This window comes from Oryctolagus cuniculus, chromosome 7, assembly GCF_964237555.1.
Source record: "Oryctolagus cuniculus chromosome 7, mOryCun1.1, whole genome shotgun sequence".
Lineage (NCBI taxonomy): Eukaryota > Metazoa > Chordata > Mammalia > Lagomorpha > Leporidae > Oryctolagus > Oryctolagus cuniculus.
The window spans coordinates 152,879,604-152,907,532 of NC_091438.1; the positions used below are offsets into that span (position 1 = coordinate 152,879,604).

Sequence of the window (27,929 nt, forward strand, 5' to 3'; positions counted from 1 at the left end):
GGGACTTGATCCAGCGCCCATGTGGGATGCCGGTGCTGCAGGTGCTGGCTTTACCTGCTGCCCACAGCACCAGGCCCGTGAAGCCCCTGTGTGCCTTCTTCTAGCAGTTTGATGGTTTTGGGTCTCTGATCCATTTTTGTCAGTTTCATGCATGGTACAAGGTGAAGGTTCAAGTTCACTCTTCATCGCGTGGGTGTCCGGTTTCTCCGCGCTGTCTGCTGACAGACTGCCCTCTGCTGGCGCCCTCGCTGGCCACCCCGACCACATCCTGGGGGTTGTTTCTCGGCTCTATTCTACCCCACAGGTGCGTTTGTCTCTGTGTCAGTTCCACGCTATTTTGCTGACTGTGGCGTTGTGTGAGGACAGGGTGGTTTGTTCCCATCTTTTCCAGAAGCGTCCGTGCTGTGGGACCGACATGGGCACCGCCGTGTCTCTGGGTGTTCTCTGAGCGTCTCTGACTGCGGGGCCCCGGGCTGCTCTCAGGTCCTGAGTCCCCGAGTTCTGTTTGCCGCACTAGGACTTTCGGGACAATGACAAAAGGGACACCGAGAAGGCAACTCGCAGGCTGAGCGTCTGCGCTTGGGACCACAGGTGTTTCCAATCTGTGTGTGTGTGTGTTTTTTTTTTTTTTTTTTTTTTTTTTTTTTTTTTTTTAGAGTTTGGAATATTGGCATGGACTTGATTGTCGAGTATCCCTAATGTGAAAATCCCAAATCTGAAAAATTTTGAGTGTTTTCTTGGCAACTCAGAAAGCTTCAGGTGTTGCAATACCTGCAGTTTTGGGACTTTCTGGTGGGTGGAGTTCAACAAACACACAGCAGCCTGTGGCCCCCCGCGGGCGCCAGGCCCTGCTTTGGGGGGCTCACGGCGCGGGGGCTCACAGAGCTGGGGCTCACGAAGCCAGGGCTCATGGACCAGACAAGGCCCATTTTGGGATGCTTTCTGCTGGCAGAGTGGAGCCCATAGGGAGCGGGGCAGAGAATGTCTGACGTCGACCCCTCCGTGCCCTGGCGCTGGCCGTGGGCTGTGCTTTTCTCAAAGGAGCTCCTGACTGGGAGAAGGTTCCCAGGCCGCATCTCTGGCCTCAGGGCTTTGCCACCGCCGCCTCCCGCCCCACCAGGTACGCTGAGCGACCTGAGGCCCAGGCACCTGCCCACCAGTCGGCTGCCTGTGTTTTATCTTTATTCTGACAAATACAGAACAGTGCATCGTGCTGACACAGCCACATTAACGCGGGCGAAGCCTCGGTGGGGCTGTCAGGGAAAGGATTTCAAAGACGGGTTCTGGGCCCCTCTTCCCTTCTTGAGTTTCTGTAGGGAGCTCAGAACCAACCAGGACCACGTTCGATATTTTTAAAATATTTTATTTATTTATTTCAAAGGCACAATTACATACAGTGAAAGACAGAGACAGGGAGAGGTCTTCCATCCGCTGGTTCACTCCCCAGATGGCCACAATGGCTGGAGCTGCACCGATCCGAAGCCAGGAGCCAGGAGCTTCTTCCGGGTCTCCCATGCGGGCGCAGGGGCCCAAGGACTTGGGCCATCTTCTACTGTTTCCCCAGGCCACAGCAGAGAGCTGGATCGGAAGTGGAGCAGCTGGGTCTCAAACCGCTGTCCATATGGGATGCTGGTGCCACAGGCAGAGGCTTAACCTAGTACACCACAGTGCTAGACCCCCTTATGCAAGATTTAAAAAAATATATTTTAAAAATGTTATTTGAGAGAAAGAAGATGCACCCATCTGCTGGCTTATGCCCTAAATGCAACAGCACTGAACCCAGCTGGGGCTGAAACCAGGAGCCGGGAGCTCCATCCGGGTCTCCCACGTGGGTAGCTTCAGCCGTCACCAGCGCCTCCCAGGGGCTGCAGGCAGGACGTGGACCAGCAGCGGAGCCCACGTACTCTGATGTAGGACTCAGCCACCTTCACTGCTAGGTCCAATGCCAGCCCCTCACGAGAGACTCTATCCACCGGCGCTAGGCCTGGGAGCGAAAGGCACACTCGGTAACGCTGGCTCCGAGACCCTGGCAATTCTGCGGTGCCAAGCGAGCTCGTGGTGAGTGACAGGAGCGACGGGTGGCCGTGGCGCACACAGGGACGGACAGCTTCCCTGCAGCTCCTCCAAGCACAGCTGAGTCTGCGACGCGGGGACCCTCGTGGGAACCTGGGGGGGGGGGCTCGGGGCTGGAGCCAGGAGAAGGGAAGTGAGCCGCCCCGGGGGGCTCCAGCTGCGCCACGCCACAGGGCGCCGGCCACCTCGGGCGGCAGGGGCAGGAGGGCGCCTGGCGAGCCCCGCGTTCAGGGCTCCATGCGCCACCACTTGAAGGCGAAGGGCTTCCGGCGCACGTTGGTGCCGCAGTGCACCTCGCCGTGCCGGACGTGGTAGGAGTAGAAGTCGTCGATGAAGGTGCAGCGCAGGCCCAGCGGCTCCAGCAGGGACCGCACCTTCTCCTCCAGGCAGCAGCGGCCGTTGATGATGGGGCCGAAGGGCTTGGGGATGCCCAGGTGCTTGCCCAGCACCAGCAGGTTCACCTGCGGCGGGAGGGAGGCCGCAGCCTGGGGTGTGGTCCGCGCATCCCCCCCCCCCCCCGACCTGTGTGGATGGGGAAACTGAGTCTTGCATGGGAAAAGGGCCAGCCCGCTGTTCTAGGACTGGTGCCAAGTCTCTCCCCCGCTGACCACCTTCTGGTCAAGCCCAACTCAGATGCCAGCCCCGCTGCGAAGCTGCCATGCATCCCCAAACTCTGGTTTCCATGGCAACAGTAAACAAGAGCCGGCGTGCCCAGGGACACAGTCAGTGCAGGGTCGCCCTCCCGAGTCCTTAGGGCGTCTCGTTCTCCGTGGCGGCTCGGCCCGAGCTGAGAGGCTCCCGTGGTTCACTCCCCTGCCTGTTCCACGACCACCGGGGAGCCAGCGGGTCTTGGCTCAGGCTCCCTGCAGGGGCCTCGCCGGCGGCTCAGAGCCAGCCCTCGGCCTGGCCCGTGGGTCATTCCAGGAGCCCTCCCCTAGCCGTCAGCACCCACTTCCGTTCCTGCACCAGAAGCCTGGCTCGGCCAAACCAGAGGGGACCGAGATGCCTGGGGCCAAGGGAGTTCAAAGGGTGGGGGAGGGGCTCTCCTCTTCTTTTAGCCCAGGGACCCTTTATTTACTTATTTATTTATTTGTTTGTTTTATTTCGGCCGAAAGCATTTATTAGACTGAAGGTTTCCTAAGACCTCTTGGAAAACCCGGTAATGTTTGCACAAATCATACACGTGGATAGATCCGTGCTGCAGGTGATACGCGGCCGGCGCTAGGCTCAGCCCGGGCAGGAGAGGGCCATGGGACCCCCATCCTATACAGGACCCTCTGCAGGGCTTCCATGCATGGAACACAGACAACCTGAGCCCCGGATTTGAGGCACCGCCTAGGCACCCCGGAGCCCTGGGGAACCCAGTCTGCAAACTGCCACATTAGGGGCTGCTGGCTGGTCTGGGGCTGCAAGCCCAGCGCTGGGGGAGGCGGCGGCCGAAGGGCCCTCGGGTGTTCTCAGAGGAGACGGGAGAGGGATGGGGGCTGTGACCGGGCTGGGCACTGGGGGTGGGGGGGTGTGACCCTCACATCTGTGCTCCTGCAGCTGGGGTCCCACCCAGCCGGGGAAGGGGTGGTACCACCTTCTCCTTGCAGAGGTCCCCCGGGGCCGCCCAGCCGAGGGCCCCACGTGCATGCCCTTCCTCGCACCTGTCGCGGCCAAGGGCGACTCTAGCCCTTCACGAGTGGCAGCCACCCCGGCCCGGAAGCTCTGAACCCTGTCCCCGCCGGTCCAGGGTTCTTGTGCCGGAACCACCCCTGAGCAGTGCGTGACCGGGAGACCCCCGGCGTCTAGGGCGCCCCCCTCACCATGTTGGGGAAGAAGGCGGCGGCCTTGAGGCGCTCCCTGCTGCCCCCCACGAGCCTGAAGAGCTGCGGGATGTCCACGATGTCGCCCTCGGCCAGGCCCAGCTCCCGCCTCAGCACCTCGCGGTTCCAGTCGATGCACTTCTGGGGGCGGGAGGGGCGGTGGGTAGGGGGCTGCAGGGGGGCGGGGGGCGAGGCCCTGGGCCGAGGGTGGTCGAGGGCCGGGGTCAGGAAGGCAGTGGCGGCAGCTGCGGGGCTCCCAGGGACTGAGCCGTGTTTCTGGGGCTCTGGGGGACCCTGTAAACCTCCTCCCCTCCCTCCGCCCCCCTGCTTCTGCGCCTCTGTCTCCCCTGGGCCACGGTGACCCCCGGGCTCACTGCGGTACCTCCACGTAGGCGTTGTGCTCCCTCAGTTTCTTGTTGGACAAAATCTCCTTTATTTGCTGCTGTTTTTTTCCTGTTGGAGAAAAAGAAAAAAAGCCAAAGCCAGTGACCTCAGAGGGCCGTTCCCAGTCCCAGCAGGTGCAGCGGGGCCTCAGTGTCCCCGTCCAGAACATGGGGGCAGGGGCGGGCATCTGGTTCAGGATGCCGGCCTGGCCTCCCCGAGCGCGGTGCCTGGGTGTGGGCGCAGCTCCACTTCTGCGCCTGGGGAGGCAGCAGGTGGCGGCGCGAGTTCTCTGGACAGAATCCCCGCTCCCAGCTTCAGCCTTGGCCCAGCCCTGGCTGTCCGGGGCTCTAGGGGAGTGAACCAGCAGATGGAAGATCCCTGTCTGTCTTCCTTGCAGATTAAGCAGAGTTATGGAGAGAATGGACATAGCACGAAAACACCATTTTTTAAAAGGCGGCGGTAGCCATCCCTAACATCCAGGTGACGCCTAGCACCCGCGGGGCAGATGCCGTTAACGTCACATTTTAGCGGTGTGATTGCTCATTGACAATGTTTCTCTCGGGCTGGACAACAGGCATGGGCATAGAGGTACACGCAGAATTTACTGCTAATGTGCTGCACCGTGGTAGGGTAAGACAGTCTATGATGATTTTTCAAAATATTTTAAACGGACTTAATTGGGAAAATCAACCTAATCACTGTCCAGCCCTCCGGGTGGCCCCGGGGTCCTTAGACCCAGGGGCTTCTGTCGCCTCCCCAAACTACTCCACCTGCTGGCCGGTGACAGCTCGGCCTTCAGGCCCCTGCTTGGGGCTCACTTCCTCCAGGACCCCCACCCCTGGGCCCCGTGTCCTGGTTGCTTTGTTGCCTGGCTGGGAGCGACACTGCCCGCGTGCTCAGCCCACATCGTTGCCCGGAGGCTGCTGCCTGGCGGCAGGAGGCAGAGGAGGGGGCGGACAGAAGCAGGCGGCCTGGCCACTCACTCTTGAGGCCCTGGAAGAGCAGCGCCTCCCCGTGGCCCTCCCGCTGCAGCTCCTGGAAGAGTCTGTAGCAGGCCCGGGGGCTGGCCAGGAGCAGCCGGAAGCCCTGCAGGCAGAAACGCAAGGGTCAGAGGTCAGCTTTGCCACTGGGGCTCCCAGGGAGGGGCAGCACCTCCCCCATCCCCTCTGCTGAGTCAGGCACGCCCCCTCCCCAGGGAGAGCACGGAGCTGTGCAGGGGGACCCAGCGAGGAGGCGTGGCTGGCGCGTGGCACCTTCCTGTCCAGCGCAGGGACAAAGCTCAGGAACTCGTCCACGTGGCCCACGGCCAGCCAGTCTGAATAGAGCTTCACAGGGGCCTGCACCTGCTGGGCGCACAGGAAGTCCCACAGGGCCCGGTGCATCTCCCGGCTCTCGTCGCTGCGGGGGCAGGGGAAGGCGTGTTACTGGGGAGAGTGCCCTCCACCTCCCGTCAGCTCCCTGCTGTGGCCTGGGAAGGCAGCGGAGGACGGCCCACGTGCTCGGGCCCCTGCACCCACATGGGAGACCCAGATGGAGCTCCTGGCTCCTGGCTTCAGCCTGACCCAGTCCTGGCTGTTGCAGCCATGTGGGGAGTGAACCAGCAGGTGGAAGACCTCTCTCTGTCTTCTCTCTAACTCTGTCTTTCAAATAAACAAATACATCTTAAAAAAAGAAACTGTCAGCCGGTGCCGTGGCTCAATAGGCTAATCCTCCACCTTGCGGCGCCGGCATACCGGGTTCTAGTCCCGGTCGGGGCGCCGGATTCTGTCCCGGTTGCCCCTCTTCCAGGCCAGCTCTCTGCTATGGCCAGGGAGTGCAGTGGAGGATGGCCCAGGTGCTTGGGCCCTGCACCCCATGGGAGACCAGGAAAAGCACCTGGATCCTGGCTCCTGCCATCGGATCAGCGTGGTGCGCCGGCTGCAGCGGCGGCCATTGGAGGGTGAACCAACGGCAAAGGAAGACCTTTCTCTCTCTGTCTCTCTCTCTCACTGTCCACTCTGCCTATCAAAAAAAAAAAAAAAAGAAAGAAACTGTCAAGTCCTTGGTCCCTGTGCCCGCATGGGAGACCAGGAGGAAGCACCTAGCTCCTGGCTTCGGATCGGCGCAGCGCCAGCTGTAGCGGCCATTTGGGGGGTGAACCAGCGGATGGAAGACCTTTCTCTCTGTCTCTCTCTCTCTCACTGTCTAATTCTGCCTGTCAAAAAAAAAAAAAAAAAAAAAAAAAAAAAAGGACTTGTCATTCCAGGCTCCTGGAGGGGAACCAAGGCTTGGCCCCTCCCCTAAGGCGGACAGCCAGAGCGCAGCCTCAGAAACTGCTGCCTGTTGAGTCACCGAACGCTGGTGATGCACCGCGGGGTTGGGCCGGTGACTCCTTCTTACCTCTGGGGCCCTGGGGACCTTGGGGACCTCCCTGCATCTCCCTGAGCCTCTTTCTCAGACCCGGCCCTGTGTGCGCTACCCCCTTGCTCTTCCTCTTGCTTATTCTGCGTTAGGCACCCTGGCCTGCCCAGCACAGCAAGCTCCTCCCTGCCGCAGGGCCTTTGCACACGCTGTTTCCCACACCAGGCCTACGCTGCACCAGATTTCCACGCAGCCATGCCCTTCCCATCGCAGCCTCAGCTCAAGCGCCCCTCCCCCCGAGAGGGCTCCCTCCCACCCCCGCTACCCTAGCTCTGCCCCCTCCTTGTTTTCCTCTCTGTGTGAAATCATCTTTCAATTGTTTCTGCCACCTGCCTCGCCCACTAGCGCTGTGGCGGGGCCTTGTCTCCGTGCAGGGCTGCGATCCTGGCGCCTGGCCCAGTACACACTGCTGGCCGAGCGGTGAGCCACGGAGCTGGACGTGGGACTCAGGTCTACAGGGCCGCATTCGGGTTCCCCTCCAACTCCCAGAAGCCCCCTGCGCCCTCCCTGCGGGCCCGCCCCCCGGCCCCGGCCCTGCCCCCTTACCTGGGGAAGCTGCTGCTCCCAACGAGAATCCTGCCCAGCGGGTAATCCTTCTTCCCCACCGTGACCGGGGGACTCACTTCCAGGTTCCCGAAGGAGTCCAGCCCCGTGACCTCCTCTGCGGCCCCACGTGTCACATAGCCGAAGTTTGGTCCCTGAGATGGAGACGTACGAGGGTCTTCAGGAAGTTCGTGGAAAAAAGAAGTATGCTCGGATCTTTATTTTTTTTTTACACCCAAATAAGCTTATCTTTTCATTCCATTTTTCCACGAGTGTTTTGAAGTGCTGGGAGTTGGAGCAAATATTCCCGGGGGAATATTTGGGGTGGAGGCGGCCGTAGGAGGCGTTCGGTGGGGGTCGGCCGCCAGGGTCCACTGGCCGCGTCACTGCTGGCGACGGTGAGGCCAGTCAGCGGGTAGGAAAAGGACCTGCCTCCCTCGAGGCCCCCGCCTGCCCCAGCCTTGCTCTGCAGGGGAGAAGCTGAGCTCGGGGCAGTGGCGGCCTCTGTAGGGCCCGGGACGCTGGCTGACCCCTGAGTGTGCCAGCAGGGGCTTCCGGAGGGGAGCTCTGGGCTCTGGCTGCAGTAACCAGTGCCTCCTCCCCTCCCCCGCCACGCCAGGGTTCCACAGCTGTGCAGGCCAAGGGCTGGAACCTGCTTCACTGGCGCACGGGGCGGGGGGCAGTGGGATGGGGGGAGCTGTCCTGCTCACCCCACCCACCCACCCCGGGGGATTCTCATCTCTAGTCTTGGCCGGGGCCTCTCCCTCCATCTTCCTGGCGCACCCTCCAGCCTCTGCGGCCCGGCGGGCGAGGTGCCCACCTGGTTTCCCTGTCTGGGCAGCCCCCGAGTCGGCCCACATCCTCAGCCCACTGTCTGCCCTTGGCCGCTCTCCCACGCGGGGACAGTCCTCACATGTGGGGCTCCCTCTCTCCCAAAGGTTAGACACACACATGAGGTCCACCTGTCTTCTCCCACCCCAGTACACCTGCCGACCCCCAGCCCCACCCCCATCCCGGTCACAGCCTGGCAGTAACCTCTGCCTCATTTGTCTCTCACAGTGGCCAGGAACTGCTAGGGGCTCTGCCCAGGAACCTGCCCAGACGCCCTGCTCCCCGCATTGCCCCATCTTCTGCTGAGACGCCGCCCGCTCTGCCCCGGCCCCTGCCGGCTGCTCCCCTGGACAGATCTCAGCCTTCTGCTGAGTGAGACCCTGCGGTGACTCCTGGTATCTCAGGTGCTAACTGATGGCCTTAGAGGGGCCGGCAGGTCCACCAGATCTGCCCCTCACGCAGCTCAGTTCACAACGGCCAAGCTGTGGAATCAACCTGAACATCTACCAGCTGAAGACTGGATGAAGAAATGATGGGATACGTACCCCGTGGAATACCACAAAGCGATTAAAATAAAAAAAGAAATACTGTCATTTGCAACAAAATGGATGCTGGACAACACCAGCCTTAGTGAGATAAGCCAGTCCCTAAAGGACAAGCACCATATGTTCTCCCTGACCTGTGATAACTCAGAGCCCCTGAAAGTAGCTACAGAAGTGAAACTGACACTTTGAGATGCGATGGCTCGGCACTGGTCAAAAAACAGGTTCCCCTCCCCGCCATACTGTTTGTTGAACTATTTACTTAGTATAGAGTTAATCTTGCGTGTATAAACTGAAAATACATCTTAGCAAAATATAAGAATGGGATGAGGAGAGGGAGGAGGAAGACGGGGTGGGGGAGGGTGGGCACGTGCCTCAAGTTGCATTTGTGAAATGCATGGAGTCAGCACACCTTACACAGAAAAAGCAAATGCATGAACTGCGGCTGAAGTAGAAGCCCAGGGGAAGCCTGCAGCTGAGCTGGGTCCCCGTCGTCCAGCACCGCCAGCGACCGGACGGACGTGGCCCAAGCCTGGGGACCCTGGGAGGCTTTCACAGTGCAATGGCCGATCGGGAGGGGCTGTCCCTCCACGTGGGGCCCCCACAACCAGGGCCCGGACGTTCGCCCCGGGAGACCTGCAATCACTCTCCGACCCCCGGTCTCCTCCCACAAAGGACAAAACTCAGAGTTCAGGAAACGCAATGGCGGTGGGTGAGTGAGGCCGGAGGTCTGGTTACTGTTGCCAGCCCTCGCCCAGACCCCTGGCAACAGTGGCTTTTCGCCTTGCTACTTGTTGAGTTTTTTATGCAGTGGAGGATTGAGTTTGTGACTAGAAAGTACATTAGAAGCCGGCGCCGTGGCTCACTAGGCTAATCCTCCGCCTAGCGGCGCCGGCACACCGGGTTCTAGTCCCGGTCGGGGCGCCGGATTCTGTCCCGGTTGCCCCTCTTCCAGGCCAGCCCTCTGCTGTGGCCAGGGAGTGCAGTGGAGGATGGCCCAGGTGCTTGGGCCCTGCACCCCATGGGAGACCAGGAAAAGCACCTGGCTCCTGGCTCCTGCCATCGGATCAGCGCGGTGCGCCGGCCGCAGCGCGCCGGCCGCGGCGGCCATTGGAGGGTGAACCAACGGCAAAGGAAGACCTTTCTCTCTGTCTCTCTCTCTCACTGTCCACTCTGCCTGTCAAAAAAAAAAAAAAAAAAAAAAAAAAAAAAAAAAAAAAGAAAAGAAAGTACATTAGAAGTGGGTTAGCACAAAAGTAAAAGGAAAACCAACAAGAAGCAAGGAGGGAATGTGGGTGGGGAGCATCATTATGGCCTTAAAACTGCATATATGAAATCCGTTTTGTTTATAGAAATAAGAAAGGAGAAATACCAAAAAAAAAAAAAAATCCATCCCTTTCCCACACCGCCCGAACCCTCACCTCTCCTGCTCTTCCACCCACTCGCTCTGCCCCTGTACAGAGGCTCCCACCTCAGGGCCTTTGCACTGATGGCGCAGCCTGCCCAGAACTGCGCAGCCAGCTCCTGGCCTCCGCCAAGCTCTTGCCGCAGTGTCAGCCTGTCGCCGAGGCCCACCCGACTGTTCCCTAATTCTCCCTCCCCTGTCCCCCGTCGGGTACTGCAAGCCCCTCAGATTCCCCCTACTCTTTCACCAAGCACTCGCTATCACCTCCCACAGCGCTGTGACGACAGGAGGCCAGGGCCGGCGTTGTGGTGTAGCAGGTAAAGCCACCGCCGGTGACACTGGCATCCTGTATGGGCGTCAGTGCTTGTCCCGGCAGCCCCACTTCTGATCCAGCTCCCTGCTAATGCGCCTGGGAAAGCAGTGGAAGATGGCCCAAGCCCTTGGGCCCCTGTACCCATGTGGGACACCCAGAGGAAGCTCCTGGCTCCTGGCTTCTGCCTGGCCCAGCCCTGGCCTCTGTGGCCATCTGGGGAGGGAACTAGCAAATGGAAGACCTCTCTCTCTCTGTCTCTCCCTCTTTGTGTCTGTAACTCTTCCTCTCGAATACATAAATAAAATCTTAAAAAAAAAGATACAAAGTAGGTGATACGGTGACACAGTAACACAGCCTCTGAAGGGGGGGGGGGGTGAAACCAGCGAGAAGGGAGCAAACTCCTGGAGGCAGGTGTCCGGGCCCTCACCCTGCTCTTGATCCAGGGTGAACCTGACCTCCCCTCCCACCCCCCGCCCCGACTCGGCAGAGTCTCTGTGCCTCCACGATTCAGCACCGGGCTGGGCTGGAGAAGGTGAGACTCGGACAAGTTGTTGAGTTAAACCAAAGCTTCGCTCCGAGCCCGCGTGTGGGCGGGGCTGCCTCGCCTGCCCTGGGGTGCAGACCTGGGAAAGCTGCTCCGCCTACAAACCTCGATCCTGCACCCCTTCCTCCACTGCCCCAGGACGCCGAGAGCCAGCGTGGCTCTTCCTGGGAAAGCAGGGAGGCAGGCGGGGGCACCTTATGCAGCCTGAGCTAGACTGCCCCGTGTGAATTCCAGCTTTTCCATGCTGAGCCTTAGTTTTTCCATCTACAAAATGGGCCTGTTGATAGCATCTCCGTAAAAGGTGGTCAAATTACAGTGAGTCAGTGCATGACACAGAAGGCGTGCTCAGGAAGCACAGCTAATAATAATAACAACAACAACAACAACAACCGTCTGTGCTGAGTGTGCATGGACCCGCCAGGCCAGCCAAGCACGACTCAGCGATACGTCACTTCCCACCCCGACATCTAGAGACTTGGGCTGACAAAGTCACCTAGCAAGTGACCACAGATCCTGAAACCCCACCTCCCTCCCCACGCAGCCCCTGCAGGCCAAGCCCACCTGAAAGACAGGGCCTCCAGCTGGCTGGAGAGAGAGGGTCCTGTCCTGTCCCACCCCCGCGGCCCAGGATGCCCCAGCCCCACCCACCTCCCCCTGCGTGGAGTTGTTCGAGGACACGCCCAGCGCGTGGGTGGCAGGTGCTTTGGGAAGAGACGGATCTCATCAAGGTAACAACAGAACAGCAAATTCCACCTGCAGGGCCCCGCTGAGCCGGAACCCCGCCCTCCGGAGCCGCTCAGCGTGTGTGTGTGCGTGTGTGTGTGTGTGCGTGTGAGTGTGTTATTTCTGGCAGGCTGTGTCCCCCCAGGTGCGCAGGGTGAGTGTGTGTGTGTGTGTTATTTCCAGCAGGCTGTGCCCCCCCGCCCCCAGGTGCATGGGGTGTGTGAGTGTGTGTGCATGCGTGTGTGTGTGTGTGCGTGTGTGTGTGTGTGCATGTGAGTGTGTTATTTCTGGCAGGCTGTGTCCCCCCCCCAGGTGCACAGGGTGTGTTCGTATGTGTGAGTGCGTGTGTGTGTGTGTGTGTGCGTTATTTCCAGCAGGCTGTGCCCCCCGCCCCCAGGTGCATGGGGTGTGTGAGTGTGTGCATGCGTGTGCGTGTGTGTGTGTGTGCGTTATTTCCAGCAGGCTGTGTCCCCCCTGCCCTCAGGTGCGTGGGGTACGTGTGTGCGTGTCTGCGTGTATGTGTGTGTTTGAGTGTGTGTGTTATTTCCAGCAGGCTGTGCCCCCCGCCCCCAGGTGCATGGGGTGTGTGAGTGTGTGTGCATGCGTGTGTGTGTGTGTGTGTGTGTTATTTCCGGCAGGCTGTGTCCCCCCATCCCCAGGTGTGTGGGATGTGTGTGTGTGTCTGTGTGTGCGTGTGCGCGCGTGTGTGCATGTGTGTTATTTCCAGCAGGCTGTGTCCCACCTCCCCATCCACAGGTGCGCAGGATGTGTGTGCCTGTGTGCCTGTGCCTGTGCGTGTGCGCGCACGTGTGCATGTGTGTTATTTCCATCAGGCTGTGTCCCTCCCACACCCGCCCCGGCAGGTACCATCACGATTTTGATGGGGAACTCCTTCAGGCCCCTGTCCCTCGGGGAGTCAAAGACCACGGGCAGCGCCTTGTGTGGGGCCTGGGTGTAGCCGATCTCCATCTCGTCCTGCATGGAGAGAGGGAGGGAGGGGGAGACCGGGCAGGAGGCTCAGCCCACGGCACCGGGACGGGGTCGGAGAGCCCTCCAGGCTCTCACCCTTGCGGGCAAGAGACCCTTGACCCCAGCAAGCAGAGCCTGTGGGGGGGGGGCAGCCGGGAGCTTGCTGCGCACTTTCACTCCTGCTCCTGCTGGTGCCGGGGCCCGCAGGGAGGGAGACCCGGCCCTGTCCTTGAGAGCCAGGAGGCTGGGCAGTGGGCAGTGTTAGCAGGTGGGGGGGTCTGTGGGGACCCAGATGTCCTGGGGGGAGGGCTGCAAGGCCAAGGCTGGGAGGCCAGCGAGGGCAGCGCCCCCTCCTGCTCCCCCCGAGGGGCCAACCCCTGTGGTGGGAAGTGGGTACAGGGGAGCTTCAGACAGGAACCGAGTGTGAATCCTGTCCCCTCCACAGGCGGGCGGGGGTGGGACTGGACCTGAACGCGATTCTGAACCAGGGCTACATGGAGCCATCGGGGATTTCCGTCCTTGTGGGTCAGAGACAAGGGCTCAGCGGCCACTTCACACAGCTCAGCCCAGCATGAGGGTGGAGGGACAGGGAGGCGGGAGGGCAGGTGACGGAGGCTCTGGGAAGAAGAGGGAGGGGCAGAGCCGCTGCTTGCCTCAGGCACCTGCTCCGCTGCCCATCCAGCCCTCTGCTGTGGCCTGGGAAAGCAGCGGAAGATGGCGCGAGTGCTCGGGCCCCTGCACCTGCGTGGGAGACCCGGAAGAAGCTCCTGGCTCCTGGGTTCCACCTGACCCAGACCCAGCCACTGTGGCCATTTGGGGAGTGAGCCAGCAGATGGAAGACCTGTGTGTGTGTGTGTGTGTGTGTGTGTGTCACCTGTCTTCAAAATTAAATAAATAAATGATAATTTTTTTTAAAGAAAGGGCGGCGTCCCCACGGGGGCTGTGAGCTGGCATCGCGGCTGACCTGGGGGGGGGGGCGGGGCGCACACCTGCATCCACTGGTCGTCCATGTTCTGCTCCTCGGGGCACACGGTCAGCTTGCACCTGGCTTTCTTGGCCAGCGCTGTCACCGACTTCAGGAAGTCCTCATTTTCCAAAACCCTAGGGAGAGAGGACAAGCGGCTCCTTGGGGCTCTGGATTTTAGAGTTCGGGCCCCAGGGTGGGGGGTGGGGGGGTTAGGGGCCCGCGCAGGCGCTCTGGAGGCAGCTTCAGCCTGAACAGAGCCCCCTGCTGGGTTGGTCCCATTTCGCTAAGCCCTCATCTGTGGGGAGCAACTCGGACTAGACTAGGTTACTGGAATTAAGACTTATTCTGTGCATCTGCTCTCCCACAATATGGCGCTGAGAAGGGAGTAACAACTTCTACGCAGCTGCCTCTCGCCAATTTGATTGAGCTGCAGGAGCTGATCTTGCTCCTGATTGGAGGAGAGCAGCGTGCTCGGCGTGTGGGTAGCAGAGTTGGGATTGGTGGAGGAGGACTATAAAGGAGGAGAGAGACAACATGCACCAGGAACATCTAAGGGGAACATCTGAAGGAACACCTGTGCAGCCCCCGAGAGAGCCGGCCGGCGGTGTGCCGCTCCCCCGCGGAAGTGGGGAAAGTGGCCAGGGGGAACCACCCTTCCACGGAGGTGGAAGGGTCGGTAGCCAACCCGGGAAGAACCAGCAGCAAACCCAGGAAGGGCCGAGCAGACAAAAGAACAGCGCAGGGTCCTGTGTCGTTCCTCCACGAAGACGGGGAGCGACATAATGGTGCCGTGACTCGGATATGAAGCCTAGGCAGGGTTTAGTGTCGTTCCTCCATGAAGAAGGGGAGCGACACTCATCAGCAGGAACCTTGCTGGGAGGGCACCGGCCCGGCTAGGCCACAGGGACAGCCCTGGGGTGGCAGCCCAGCCTCACCGGCTTCCGGCCTGCGTCCTGGCCAGCAGGGTCCCAAGCAAGCCGGAGGCCCTCAGTGGGTCAAGGTCAGGACCAAGACTCTCCCGTTCCTGCGCGTGAGCTCCCAGCTGGGCTCCGGGGCCTCACCTGCACACGTACACCTCCTGAGGCGGCTGGGTGTTGGGGGTCATGATCCAGGGGGCCACGCGGAAGGTCACGCGGTCTTGGAAAACCAGGGCTGCAGGGAGCTCCTGCGTGGGAGGGGCGGGGCAGGGGGGTGTCACAGCACGGGGTGGGGGGCAGCACCGCCCGCCTCCCCAGCCCGGCCCCCGATCTGGGCTGCAGGCTTGGCCTACCGGGTTGGACGTGTCCAGCAGGGAGACGCAGAGAGAAATGAGCCCCGGGAAGCCGGCGTCGGGGAAGGAGAGGCCCTCGGCGTAGAAGTCGGTGTGGTGCTGGCCGGCGGGCAGCTCCAGGACGTGAGACGGCTGCTGGGGCCCCAGGACCGCCCGGTACCTGGACAGCGGCTGGCTGCCTGGGGAAGAACCGGCGAGGCTCAGGCCCACAGGCCTGGTGCCGGGGCCTCCTCCTTGTCCCCATGCTGGGCACCCCGTGTCATCTCCAAGGGCCCTCATAGCACAATCCAGCTGGAGCCTCCCCCAGGACCAAAGCCGCAGCTGGGACATCGCTCCCCTGGCTGGGGGTCCAGGGTCGGGAGCGCCAGAGCCATTCCTAACTTTATAGGAAGTCCAGTGCACATCAATTTTTCATTCATTCATTCTGGAGCACCTGTTCCCGCCAGGGCTCAGGAGAGACCTCGGGTAGGAGTAGGGGAAACCCGGGGTCAGATTCCCACCCTGCCCTGCGGAGCACACAGGTAGGTAGAGCGGAACACAGACTGCCCATGCAGTGATACAGGAAGCCCCGAGGGCTTCCTGGAGGAGGGGATGCCTGGACTGAGGCAAGAAGGGGAGACTCTGTCATGGAGTCTGGAGTTGGAGTGAGCCCTGGCTCTGCAGAAACTCCACCATGGCCTCTCCCACCTCCCTCGGCGTGGTGGCCATGGTCCGTACCCGCCTGATCTGCACCCCCATCCCGTCCTCTCTCTCCACCCTCGCCCACCAGGTTGGCCCTTGCACACTGGGCTCCAATCTCACCGGCCTCCTGCCTTGCTCAGGGCCTTGCAGCTCTGTCCCCTCCCCGGGGTGAGCGTCAGGCCGCTCCTGCGCCTGCGTCCGCCCGGAGGCCTCCTCGTGGGGGAAGCCTGCCCTGACCACCCTCTCCCGGCCCCCCCCTCCACACCACGCCACGCCTTTATCCATCTTCCCTCCCAGCCCCCCACGCGGCCCCGGCAGGTTCGTGGCTCCACGCCTGTGCCCGGAGCTCAGCAGCAGGCACTCCTGAGCTGCCAGTTACAGCTGTCTCTGATTGGCAGAATGTTCCAGAACAAGTGCCTGCATGACACATGCAGTCTCCTTGCATTCAAAAGTCTCTATGAGCAAGAGGTGTGTGTGAGGCTGAGAGAGAGAGAGAGAGAGAGAGAGAGAGAGAGAGATTGATTGCGAGAGAACAGTGACAAGCGTCTCCCTTCTCAAGGAAGCGGACAGAGGTGTTTCTGTCTTGCTCGCTGCTTGCCCCTTGTTCTTGGAGCCTGGCACACAGTAGGTGCTCAGGAATTCCTCTCGGAGCAGGTGTTTGGAGAGGCGGCCCCCCATGGCTGGGGCAGGAAGGGGAGGAGCCCGGGGCGACTCACGGGTGGCCTGGAACACCCTCACTTTGTCCATCTCAGACTTGGCCACGTGGAGCACCAGCTGGTGGGTGGCGGAGAAGTTCTTGGGGGTCGTTGTGCTCAGGGTCACCAGGGACATGTCCTTCAGGTCTGGGGCGAGAAGGAGGCGGCCTGAGACCCCAGGAGGCCCGGGGCTCGGGTCCGAGGTCTGCTGACACCTGGGGAGAATTGCCGGCCCGCCCCGTGCCTCGGTTTCCCCGTCTGTGCAGCTGGTGTCGAAGGTCAGAGGAGTCAGTCCTCCGGAAGGGCTCGGGGCGCGGGCTACGTGGCGGGTTCTCAGCTTGACCCAAGACCGGAAGTTTGGTTTTGGCAGCGGCCAGGGCATGGAAGAAGGCGCCCGTGGGAGACGTCAGGAGACGCAGCCGCGGCGCTTCCCCGACTGCTGTGTGACCTTGGGCGGGTCATCTGCCTTCTCTGGACCTTGGCCCACCGCCTCACCTATCACCCGCACAGGTTCACTCAGCCCGACTTCAGGCCGAGCCTTTACCTCCATGATCCCACACGTCCTCATCCTCGCAGTCCCTGCAGGACGCCGTCGGGTGGTCTCTGTCACAGTTCACCAGCAAGATGGCGCCCTGCCCGCGAGGGCCCCACGTCCAGGAGCTCTGCGGGCACGGGGGAGACGGGCGCACTGAGGACCCGGCCGCAGCCCCTCCCCCTCCAGCTCAGCAGCTCACCGGCTCTCAGGGTGGATTTGTGCTGCCTCCAAACAGATCCACCCAAAATGCAGACAGGGGGCCCAGGGCAGTAAGCCGGACTTGACCGGCCTGATTCTCAGAACAGAGCTCCCGGCAGTGCACACCGCACGCCAGCCTAACCCTGGGGCTTCAGGGACGCTCTCCAACGCCCTCGAGGACTGCAGGTGAGCGGTGGCTGTGTCCCGTCTGCAGCCCGGGCCACGGTCTCCCCGCCCCCAGCTCCTACCGCTCCCCCTCCCGCACCGTCGCTCACTTCCATAGGCACCACCCCGGGTTCTCACCTCTCCCCCCCAGTTGTTAGGCGGGGGTGGGGAGTGGGGATGAGGGTCGTTCTGGGCCAGAGGGCAGGGGTGCCACAAATGCTCTGTGCGGGGCATTAACTGGGCTAAAGTCCCCGTGGCGCGGGACAGCGCCTGCCCTGAACCCACAGTCGATGGCAGTGCGACCCTGAGAAAGAGATGGGAAATTACTAAACCCACACGGTGCCGGAGGTGCGAATTTTCTGTTTTCTCCCTAAATTGTATTTCTTTACAATTAACAGGGGATGCCGCCTTTCACCCCGTTGCCACAAGGGGGTGCGCTGGGCGAGCCCAGCGGAGCGCCCAGGCCCCTTGCGGGTTCTGAGGAGATGGTTTGGTACCTGGCCTCTCGCGGCTCTGGTGGGCTTCGCTTTGCCTGTGCGGGAGACGTCGGCGCGCAGGGACAGTTCTGAAATCCCACCAAGGAAGGGGAGAAGGTTGGTGAGCAGACGGGGCGGGGGCATCCACCCTGGCCCCAGACGGCCAGGCCCTTTCCCCAGGGTGGGGACCCCTCTCCCTGTCCGTCAGAGGAGAGGAAGTTTCATGAACCCCACCCCCGCCCCGCCTGCCCCTGTCCCCACAGCCTGGCTGCCACTCAGCACAGCAGAGCTCCTGGGGCCACTGTGCCATCAGCTGGACCCTGCGTGCCTGGTCCCTGCCCCCGCCCCCGAGTGGGGGTTCCGAGTGGAGCTTGGAAGGATTTTAGCCCCTCCCCCTGCAGCCCTGGCCTGGTGGTGGCCATGCCAGCCCCGCCCGGCTGACAAGGCCGGTGTCACATGTCAATCCTCCCTCATCAGAATGCGCCATTCCCACAACCCAGGCCCCTGCGCCCCACGGCTTAGCCCTGTGACCCTGGCCCACATCAGATGGACCCTGATGGCCTCTCAGACACCATGGCCACGGGCAAGGGGCTTGCGGAGAATCCGTGGAAAATGCCTGTGTGAAGTGACTCTGCATTCCAGACATTTCTGATACCAAAAGAAACTTTCAATTCTATTTGCTGGCCAGCGCCACGGCTCACTAGGCTAATCCTCCGCCTGCGGAGCCGGCACCCCAGGTTCTAGTTCTAGTTCTAGTTCTAGTCCCGGTCGGGTGCTGGTTCTGTCCCGGTTGCTCCTCTTCCAGACCAGCTCTCTGCTGTGGCCCGGGAAGGCAGTGGAGGATGGCCCAGGTCCTTGGGCCCTGCACCCGCATGGGAGACAAGGAGGAAGCACCTGGCTCCTGGCTTCGGATCAGCACAGCGCACCGGCAGTAGTGGCCATTTGGGGGGTGAACCAACGGAAGGAAGACCTTTCTCTCTCTCTCTCTCTCTCTCTCTCTCTCTCTCTCTCTGTCTAACTCTGCCTGTCCAAAAAAAAAATTCCATTTGCCATGATCTGTCCCGGGTGACCCTGTATCAGAGCAGCAGAGGGCGGCCGGGGCTTCCAGGTTCTTCACTAACCAGCTGCGTGGCCTTGGGCAGGTCTGTTTCCCTGTCATGCCTCGTTCTTCCCATATGGAAAATGGGATCATAACCGCACCAGTTCCGTTACGTTGCTGGAAGGACTAAATGTGCAGCCCCTGCAGTGATGCAGTGATGCTGTGATGCTGTAGTTGTTGAAATGTGACCGCGGAACGCGGAGCGGTTCTGTGCTGCGCATGCGCGCACACCCGGGTAGGGACCGGCAGGAGACTCGGGCTGAACTTCACCCACTTTGCAAGAATTAGTCCTTCATTTGCATCATCTTGAAAGGCGGAGGGGGGGGGGAGGGAGAGAGAGAGGGAAAGGGAGAGAGAGAGAAAGGGAGAGAGAGGGAGGGGGAGAGGGAAAGAAAGGGAGAAAGAGAGAAAGAGAGAGAGAAGAGGGGGAGAGAGAGAGAGAGAAGGGGGGAGAGAGAGAGAAAGGGAGAGAGAGAGGCGGGGGGGAGAGGGAGTGAAAGGGAGAGAGAGAGAGAAAGGGAGATAGAGGGAGGGGGAGAGGGAAAGAAAGGGAGAGAGAGAGAAAGAGAGAGAGAAGAGGGGGAGAGAGAGAGAGAGAGAGGGAGGGAGGGGAGAGAGGGATCTCCCATCCGCTGGTTCACTCCTCAGATGCTCGCCACGGCCAGGAGCCAGGAGCGCCACCTGGGTCTCCCATGCGGGTCGCGGGGCCCAGGCACCGCAGCCATCACCCGCTTCCCTCCCAGGCGCATCGGCCAGAGCTGGACTGGAGGTGGAGCAGCCGGGCCTGGACCGGCGCTCTGATGTGGGATGTGGGTCTCCCAAGGGGCGCCTGCCCCGTCACCTGCTCTGGTTGTAAATACTTGAGGTGTCGCAAAGGTGTAGAGGCTCAGACGTTGATAATCCACACGCCCTCCCTGGTCAGAGAAACAGACCGGAAGCTGCCCCGGGAAGCCCCACCGATGCCCCCCACACTGGCCGCCTGCCTCGGGGGCTCGCTGGCGGGGACGGAGCACCTGTTGGCCACCGTGCATGAGTGGCCCGGAGCTGTCCTCCCCCCGCTCCGTGTAAAGACCCTAACTGCGGCTTCTTGGGGAGAGGGCCCTGGGGGTCACTTACCGACCCCGGTGAGGTAGAGCAGAGCTTGGACCGGTGTCGGCTTGGATCCGTAGTAGGAGATGCGCACCTGTAGGTCAGCAGGAGACCGCTAATGACTTCTCTGAGTCAGTCAACAAACACCCACTGGCCCCTGCTCTGTGTCTGCTCCGGAGGGGCCGCGGGGACGGCAGGGTGGGCTAGAGCAGTCCCAGGCTGTGGGCTGGCGGGGGCGGGGCAGACAGCTCGAGTGACTGATGCTGGAGAGGAGGCTCCCCGGGGGGCGGAGCTGGAAGGAGCCCTCTGCGTGGGGGTGGGTCAGTGAGACCCCGGGGGTGGCAGCAGGGCTCAACAGCAGGGGGACAAGCCCAGGAGCAGCCGTAGCGAGCGGAAGGACCCGGGTTCCGGGCAAGGCCAGGTCCACTGGGCGTTCGGGAGCAGGTTGGTGGGGGGCGGGGGCTCTCCGGGGCATGGCCACCTCTCTGCTCTCCCCACCTTCAGTCTCCACCACTGCCAGCAGCGGGGTCTTCCAGAAGCCCCTGGGCCTCGCTCCCTGCCGAGGACACTGGGAAATGGGCCCCTGTTACCAAACCTACTGTCGCAGCTCCTGTGTCCCTGACCTCCCTTTCTCCCCACACAGAACTTCCTGTTTCCCCGGCCTGGGTCTCCCGTCTCCTCATCCAGGGTGGGCACAGGGCTGCCCCGCCTTCCGATTGCCACTTCTTCCAGGAAGTTTTCCCTGACTGCACCGCAGTGGGTGACAACTTCGTGCCTCCAGGGAGGAGCCTGTGTGGCCTTAGAGGAGCAGGTGGCTGTTGGCCCCGCTCTCTGGGAGCTCCCCCCCCAGCCAGACCCCATCTCTGGCCAAAGGCAGTGTGGCAGGCTGGATGGTGACAGACCCATTCCTGTCCCTGACCCCTGTGACTGCGACCTTACTTGGGTTAAGGACCTGGAAATGAGCTGGTCATCCTGCTCGGTGCAGGTGGGCGAGGGTGCTCGTGGCAGAGTGGGGAGGGGGCTACTCGGGGAGGGGAGGCGGGATGCAGCTGCCAGGCAGAAGATCCCACAAGAGCGACTGGGGAGAGGCCCCGAGACCCCCTCCAAGGGTGAAACCCAGGGCCCTGCTGTCCACCGGGACCGCCCAGCACTGCCCGCTTTGCAGTTCAACTTGTGGCTGGAGTATCCTGGTACCGTGGGAGCGCACCAGCCCGGAAAGTCTGGTTTGTAGCCACAAGCAGAGAGCCCGAAGTATGCCCCGCCCAGGTGTCAATCAAACACCCTTCATGAGCCTCATGGCCATGTCACCCGTCAACGCTCTCAAGGCTCGGGGACAGAAGCCCCCAGCCGGGAAGGGGGGGGCACGTGCTGTCCACGGCCCCTCCCCCAGCCCCGGGACCGCAGGCTTCCATCAACTCTGCTCCCTGTCTCTGCCTTGTGCTTCCCGCCTGGCCACCACCGTGACCCAGCGACACAGCCGCAGGTCACGGAACGCTGGAGCCACCAGGAGGCGGGCCGGGGCCAAGGACCCAGGGCCCCTGGAGTCTCCAGTGCGAGCCTGGCCCTGCCAAGGCCCTGAGAGCTGGGGGAGGTTCAAGTTCGATGCAGGACAGAGTGCCCTGGGGCCATCTGCCTGCACCTGAATTATCTCTCACACACACGTGCACACACATGTACACACACGTGTGCACACGCATGTACACACACGTGTGCACACGCACGTGCACATGCACGTGCACACACACACGCTCATCAGCCCTGGCCCCACGAGGACCTCGCCTGGGCACGTGCTCCTTAAACACGTGCTGTGTGGATGAACTTCGCCAAGACCTTGGCCTCCATGGGCTCCGGGCAGCCCCAGGTGGGTGTCGGCGAGGACGCTGTGGCCGGGGCCCCCACGGCTGCCACACTCACCTTGTGGTCGTCTGTGAAAGTGCTGACGGCCGTCATGCGCACCGTCACCTCCAGCCCCGGCTCCAGGGGCCACTTAGCGGAGCCGCTGGGTTTCTTCTTGGCTGGGGGGCCGTGGGCCACGTCCACGAGCACCCCTGGGGAGGCACTGATGCCAAAGGCCGTGCAGTCCTCGGGGGCAGAGCTGCGGGCGAGACGGGGGAGGGAGGGCAGCGGCCCCATGGGAGAGGGCCTGGCCCACCTGCTCTCCCCAGTGGGCGCCGCCCCTTCCCACAGGTGCAAACCCCAGGCCGCGGGAGACCTCCGAGGTGGTGCGCTGCCGCAGTAGGAGACCCAGGCTTGGGTTTCTGACCAGGGAACCACAAGGGACTCGGTTTGTGTTGTCCGCAGTCCCTAATTTGTGACAATTTGACAGGGTGGGGAGTAATTAACCCACCCTCCATCTCGGGACCTCAGACAAAACCCTGCTTGGAAGACAGGAACCATAAACCCCCGAACCCAAAGCAGACTCTGCCCAAGGAAAAGCACGTGACCTGCTCTAGGGCCGCCACTTGCGAGGCCACACCTCTCACTGGAGCGCCGGTTTGAGTCCCGGCTGCTCCGTTTCCAATCCAGCTCCCTGCTAATGCGCCTGGGAAAGCAGCAGAGGATAACCCAAGTGCTTGGGCCCCTGCACCCATGTGGGAGACCCGGATGGTGCTCCTGGCTTGCGTCTGCCTCAGCCCTGGCTGTTGTGGCCATCTGGGGAGTGAACCAGTGAATGGAAGATCTTTCTTTCTCTCTCCCTCTCTCTCTGTTCTGCATTTCAAATAAATACATAAACATTCAAAATATTCAGAAAAAATAAAGGTCAGCAGCCCGTTTGTGCCATGTCATGAAAATACACAAACGTTGTCACAGCTCAAGCACAAACGCCGTGGAGTTGAATCACGATGGCTCCAGCCGTCCATCACAGAGCGCTCTCCCTCTGGAAACTCAGCGTCTGCGCGTCTGGTCGCCCCCCGGGCCACCGTGGGCTCGGCGCCTTCGCCCATCCTGACAGCCTTGCCCGCTGCCTTCGCAGGGAAACCCACAGCGGGCGGTCAGCTGGTCACCTTTGTCAGCACGGCCCGTTCGCCTGCATTTGCACATCGCCCTGGGGTGGGGCGCTGGGAGTCCCATTTTGCAGCTGGGAAAACCGAGGCTTGGAGAAGCAGTGGCTGGCACCAGCTCCCCCGCGGCCTCACTGCCCCTTTCTCTGCACCCCGCGCTGTGACGCTGCACACCCCTGGCTGGGGCCCGCATCGGGCTCTTCCCCAAGGACCAGTGGCCCCCAAAGTAAGGTCCTCAGAGTAGCAGCCTCAGCCTCGCCTGGGAATGTGTTGGAAACGCAGACTCTCGGGCTCCCCGCAGACCTATAGGGGTGGCGCCCGGCGATCTGGGCTGTGACACGCTGCCCAGGTGACCCTGACACACCCGCGGGGGTGCACAGGGCCGCCGGACAAGATGCTAATGGGAGTTCTTGAATTTCCCTGACTTGGAGGGGAAGCTGAGAGAAGTGTGAGTGGGCATCTGTGCCTCGTCGTGACGTTTTGTCCCCACCAGGGGGAGCCACACAGGTGGGCGGAGAGGAGGAAGCCCAGAGGTGACACAGCTGGAAGGTGGGGGTGGGGCCAGGAGCTCGGCCGCAGTTGGGGTTCAGTTGGCGGGTAACCGGGAGCTGCGGGAGGTTCTGCAGGGGGGAGCGGCACAGCCCAAGTGTGTCCCGCGTGGAATAAACTCGAAGCTCGGGAAGCGGGAGGAGGCGAGTTTGGGCTGCTGGGGATGTCCCAGGAGCAGCGGGGAAGAGGCGGGGTCCTGATTCAGACCCCTGCTGAGTCCCGCCGTGGGGCGCTGTGTGGTGCGGCACAGCCTCCTTGGCCACCATCGCTGCTCGGCACCAGGCCTGGTGTTAAGGGCTTCGCACATGTCTCCACCTGTGTCCCCGGGACGACTGTGCCGCAGCTGTTCTGCCAGCCCCTTCTACAGATGCAGAAACTGAGGCTGGAGAGATGCGGGCTGAGACCTACTGTGTGCCCGGCCCTGTGCTCCCGGCGTCTGGCTGAGCCTTCCCGGCGCGGGCGTCCCTCCCCCACGATACAGACAGCACACCGAGGCTCTGTCCCCCGTCAGCCGCACAGCGCAGCAGCCATGGGGCAGGGGCCCAGCCAGACCCCGCCTCTGCGGACAAGGCCCCAGCTGAAATGCGCCTGCGTGGGCAGCGGGCAGGGAGCCAGCAGGGTGAGGGAGGGGCCCTGCCGGGGAACCATGTGGGTGGGCCAGGCTGTTTGAATGGGGGCAGGGCTGCAGGCCAGGGCACCGCCCGGTGCAGCTGACAGGTGCAGCGCCCGCGGGCTCTGAGGTCAGAGGGTGGGGGCCGATGGGAAGGCAGCCATGGCCCCAGGGTTTTAAAGCAAGAGGTTACCGGGCAACACATGGGCAAGGGGCGTGGCTCCCAGCGGACTCGGGGCTCTGGAAAGTTCTCTCCTCTCCCCTCCCGCCCCTGTTGAATCCACCCCACGCCCCGGAATGGGGCTGTTTAACCAGAGAAGGCCGGGGAGGCTTCTTCCAGCAGGACCACGGAACAGGACAAGACCACGCCCTTGTGAGGGTTAGTGGTGTGCTCGATCTTGCTCTCTCTCTCTCTCTCTCTCTCTCGCCACCACTCCCCCCGCTATGCCTCCCCCCTCCCTCTCAAGATAACTGAGCACCTTGTATGTGCCCAGCACTAATGGAGTTCAAAGGTCAACAAGACCCTATGCTTAAGTTTAGCGGTCTTTCATTCACTCAACAAACACTTAAAGAACAGCTACTATGTGCTAGGCACAGCCCCCCACCCCCACCCTGCCACTGGATCAGTCCATCAGCAGGTGCTCACACCCCCCCCCATGTCACCTTGTGCTGGGGACACAGGCAAGCTGGAGGGTCTGGGGTCCCCCAATTCCTTCTGCAGCAGCATGTGTGCCCTCCTGTCCCCTCAGCACAGGCCGGGGTCTTCCCACCTGCCTCCAGCCTGGTGCCCACACTGAGGGTGGTCCCCTGCTTCCCGGGCTCAGGGAGACGGCCAGCACCAGCACTGGCAGAGAGTGCAAATCCCCCTCCCCTGCAGGCACAGCAACGAGACCCACCCAGGGGCCCACGTCACTGCAGGTGCCCCTGGTCCCACCCTCAGGGGACACGGTCCTGCAGCCTCTCCCAGGATGGGGAGTGGCAATGACCTTGAGCTGCTGCCCACAAGCTGTGTGACCTTGACCTAGCCACGACCCTCCCTGCTCGGCACCCGGGAATGATGTGGACGTCTCAGGTCTCCTGGTGGCTGTGAGGCTCCGAGGGCCCACGCAGGACGCTGCTGGGACAGGGACAGTCACTTCCAACGGAGGGGCTGCCCAGCCTGTGCCCGGGGCGGGGCCTGCGGGCCAGGGTCGCCTTCGCAAACCCAGCGCCTTTCTGCTCAGGTGCCTCCGAATATCACGCAGCCGCCCGGCCAGACGGACTTGAGAGAGGCCCTTGTTCCCTGCCAAAGCCTGGAAGCTCACTGCCTTGGTGCCGTGCCACTGGTCTCACAAAGCCCAGTGCCGGGACAGAGCTGGTGCCGGGCAGGCCTCTCCGGCGCCACGGCCCACGGGGACACGCCCTGCGTTTCCTGCAACAGGGGAATGAACCAGGGGCTCCCGGAACAGTGGGAAGAGTGAGCCTGGGGACCACAAGGCCACAGCACACGCGCCAACGTTCCAAGTCTGCTGGGCTTCCTTGAGAGGGGTGGAGCGAGTGGCCGGAATCTCCAGTGCACCCCCCCGCCCCCACGCCTGGGCCAGGAGGGGAGACTGAGGCTCAGGGGGCGGGGCCCGGCGGGGAGGCAGCCGCCCGGGAGAGTGACTCTGAGCCCTGAGATCTCTCCTTTGGCCGTTTTGCCTGGTGCCCGGCTCTTAAACCTGGGCTGGGGGTTTCTCCCGGGCGGGGGCACCCCTGTGTCACAGCCCGGCTTCCTCTCTGTTGCCAGCCTCCAACATCCTTCCTCGGCCCAGGCACCTGCTGTCTCGGGACCCACGACTGCCAGCAGGAGGCGCCCCATGTGTGTCGGCGGCCACGGCCACTCCCGCAGCCTTGCCCGGAAACCGCACTGCTCTACCAGACCCTGGAACCCAATCTCGACCACACTCAGCAGCGGGTGTTGATTCCCCCATTTCAGAGATGGGTAAACTGAGCCCCACAGACCCTAGCAGACCTGTCCACGCTCCTGGGATTACACTGCGCAGTCTCCTGTTGGGGAGCGACTGGGCGGAAGGGGAGGGCCCGCCGGCCTCTGTGCTGTGTCCCCCGTGCTGTGGGGGCTGGAGGAACTCTGCCCGGCCGGGAGCTGTCACCGCGCTGGGGGACGCAGGTGAGTCTGAAGCCCGTCTTAGTTTGATGTTGGCAGGTGTTTTGCCTCGGTTTACTCATCCCTGTAATGGGTATGCTGATGCTGTTTGCCTTGCAGAGCCTCTACAAGGGTTAGAATCCACACCCAGCCGTGGGCACGAGGCCTCCCTGAGCCCTGGCCGGGTGGATCTTGCTCCCAGGTCAGCAGGCCGTTGTGCGCATGTTCCCACGCGGGGAGCGGCCGAGCAGAGCTGGGAACGGACGCAGCTGGTCAGAGCAGCTCTGGGGGCAGTGCCCCTACCCCACCGTCTGCTCCTGCTGCTGGGAAACCAGCCCTGGGGGGGCAGAGAATGGCCGGGCAAGGCAGGGGCACACGTGGGGGATGTCGGAGGCCGTGCAGAGGGGGTGTGGCCTGCCCCCCCCCCGCCCCGCGCCTTTGGGAAGAGTGACAGCAGCCCGGGAGCGCGCGGGGCACTGGCTGGGGCCGCGTTAGGAGTGGTCGGGAGTGGTGGAAGGGCTGGCCAGGGACACAGGAGGGCCCTGGGGCCAGGCCGCCGGGTCTGAGTCCTGCTTCCCCCACGTGCGGGCTCTGTGGCTTCCGGTCGGTCCCCTCGCCTCACCAAGGCTCAGTGTCCCCTCCTGTCCGGCGGGAATGGCAGCATCGCCTGCCCCGTCAGCCGCTGTGACGGGAGGTGCGGGGGGACAGTGACAGCGCTCAATACCGGGCCCCGGGGGAGGAGGAAGGGTTCTGGGGCGGCCGAGACCTCGGGGAGCCCCACCCTTCCGGTGCCTCCTTGCCCAACTTCCCCCCCACTCCCTGTCCTGACAAAGCAGCAGTGACCTGGACCTGGCAGGACTGAACGGAGGGCTAGCCTGGGCACGCCGTCGGGGGCCCGGGCTAGCTCTGGCCCCTCCGTCCCCTCCTGCAGCCTCAGGGCTTCTTCCTTCTCTGGCTCAGTCCCCCCCCCCCCCCGCCCCAGCCCTGGGGTAGCAGACACTGCTGACTGCACGCTGCTAAAGACAAGGCCCCGGGCACCCCCGCGGGTACCATGTGGCCCACAGTGCCCGACCTGGGATGGGGGGAGCCAGCACGGCCACGGAAGCCAGCAAGGACAGCAGCGGTGGCCACACGCACTCCCAGGAGTTCCTCCTCTGACTTGGGCAACCCAGAGCCTGGCACAGGGTTGGCACCCAGTAGGTACTCAACTGGCACTTCTGAATGAATTAATGAATGAATGAATGAACAATTAGCGGGGATGCGCCCAGCCCTGAGCTACGTACTCAAACATTTTCACTTTTTTTTTCTCATTGAACCCCCTATAAAGTAGGAATTGTTCCCATTTCAGAGATGGGAAAACTGAGTCAGTTGCCCAAGGTCACCCAGAGCGCCAGAGTTTCCTCCTCAGTCTCTCCCATGCCAGCGCCTGTCTCGTGTCTCCCTCAGCTACGGAGAGATGTGGGGTAACAGACACATTGTGAACCAGGTTTGGGTGGGAAGCCCAGGTCCCAGTCTTGCTTTTGGGGTACCACTGCTGTGTGACCCTAAGTTTCCATTGTCTCAACAGCAAGAGGGGCGTAGCTCTGACTACTCCCCAGCAACGGCTCACGTGTGGTAAGGCCCCCTGCGGAGCTGCATCTGCCCATGACCGAGAACCCACTGCCGGGAGCCGGCACCTCCCAGGGCTGCACTGGCCTTATCTCTCCAGCTGTGCCGTAGCCGGAGCCAGGAGAATGCTCCAGGCTGGCAGCACCGGCTCATGCAGCATCACGCCCGGCCCCAAATCCCGGAGGCCCCGTCTCACCCCAGGACGTCGAGCTGAGTGGCGGTGCCCAGCACACACACGGCATGGGTGGGCTGCTCCGGGGCCACGCGGATCACCGTCCCCTGGGCCATCGTCCTCGCGGCTGCGTTCGCCCGTGGGTTGGTGGCT

At 62.4% G+C, this 27,929-nt stretch overlaps 1 protein-coding gene across 1 annotated transcript; it reads right to left on the reverse strand.

Moving 5' to 3' along the window:
* Positions 1 to 1,347: 1,347 nt before the first annotated feature.
* PADI4 (peptidyl arginine deiminase 4) lies at positions 1,348 to 27,929 on the reverse strand. Its single transcript, XM_070077042.1, has 16 exons — positions 27,801 to 27,929; positions 21,625 to 21,805; positions 19,738 to 19,804; positions 17,544 to 17,611; positions 16,693 to 16,810; positions 16,170 to 16,295; positions 14,773 to 14,951; positions 14,564 to 14,667; positions 13,525 to 13,636; positions 12,434 to 12,541; positions 7,212 to 7,363; positions 5,519 to 5,663; positions 5,249 to 5,351; positions 4,264 to 4,334; positions 3,882 to 4,022; positions 1,348 to 2,534 (listed from the first exon to the last, which is right to left on the reverse strand). The coding sequence occupies exons 1-16, from the start codon at positions 27,890 to 27,892 to the stop codon at positions 2,301 to 2,303; spliced, it is 2,001 nt and encodes a 666-aa protein (XP_069933143.1). The 5' UTR covers positions 27,893 to 27,929; the 3' UTR covers positions 1,348 to 2,300.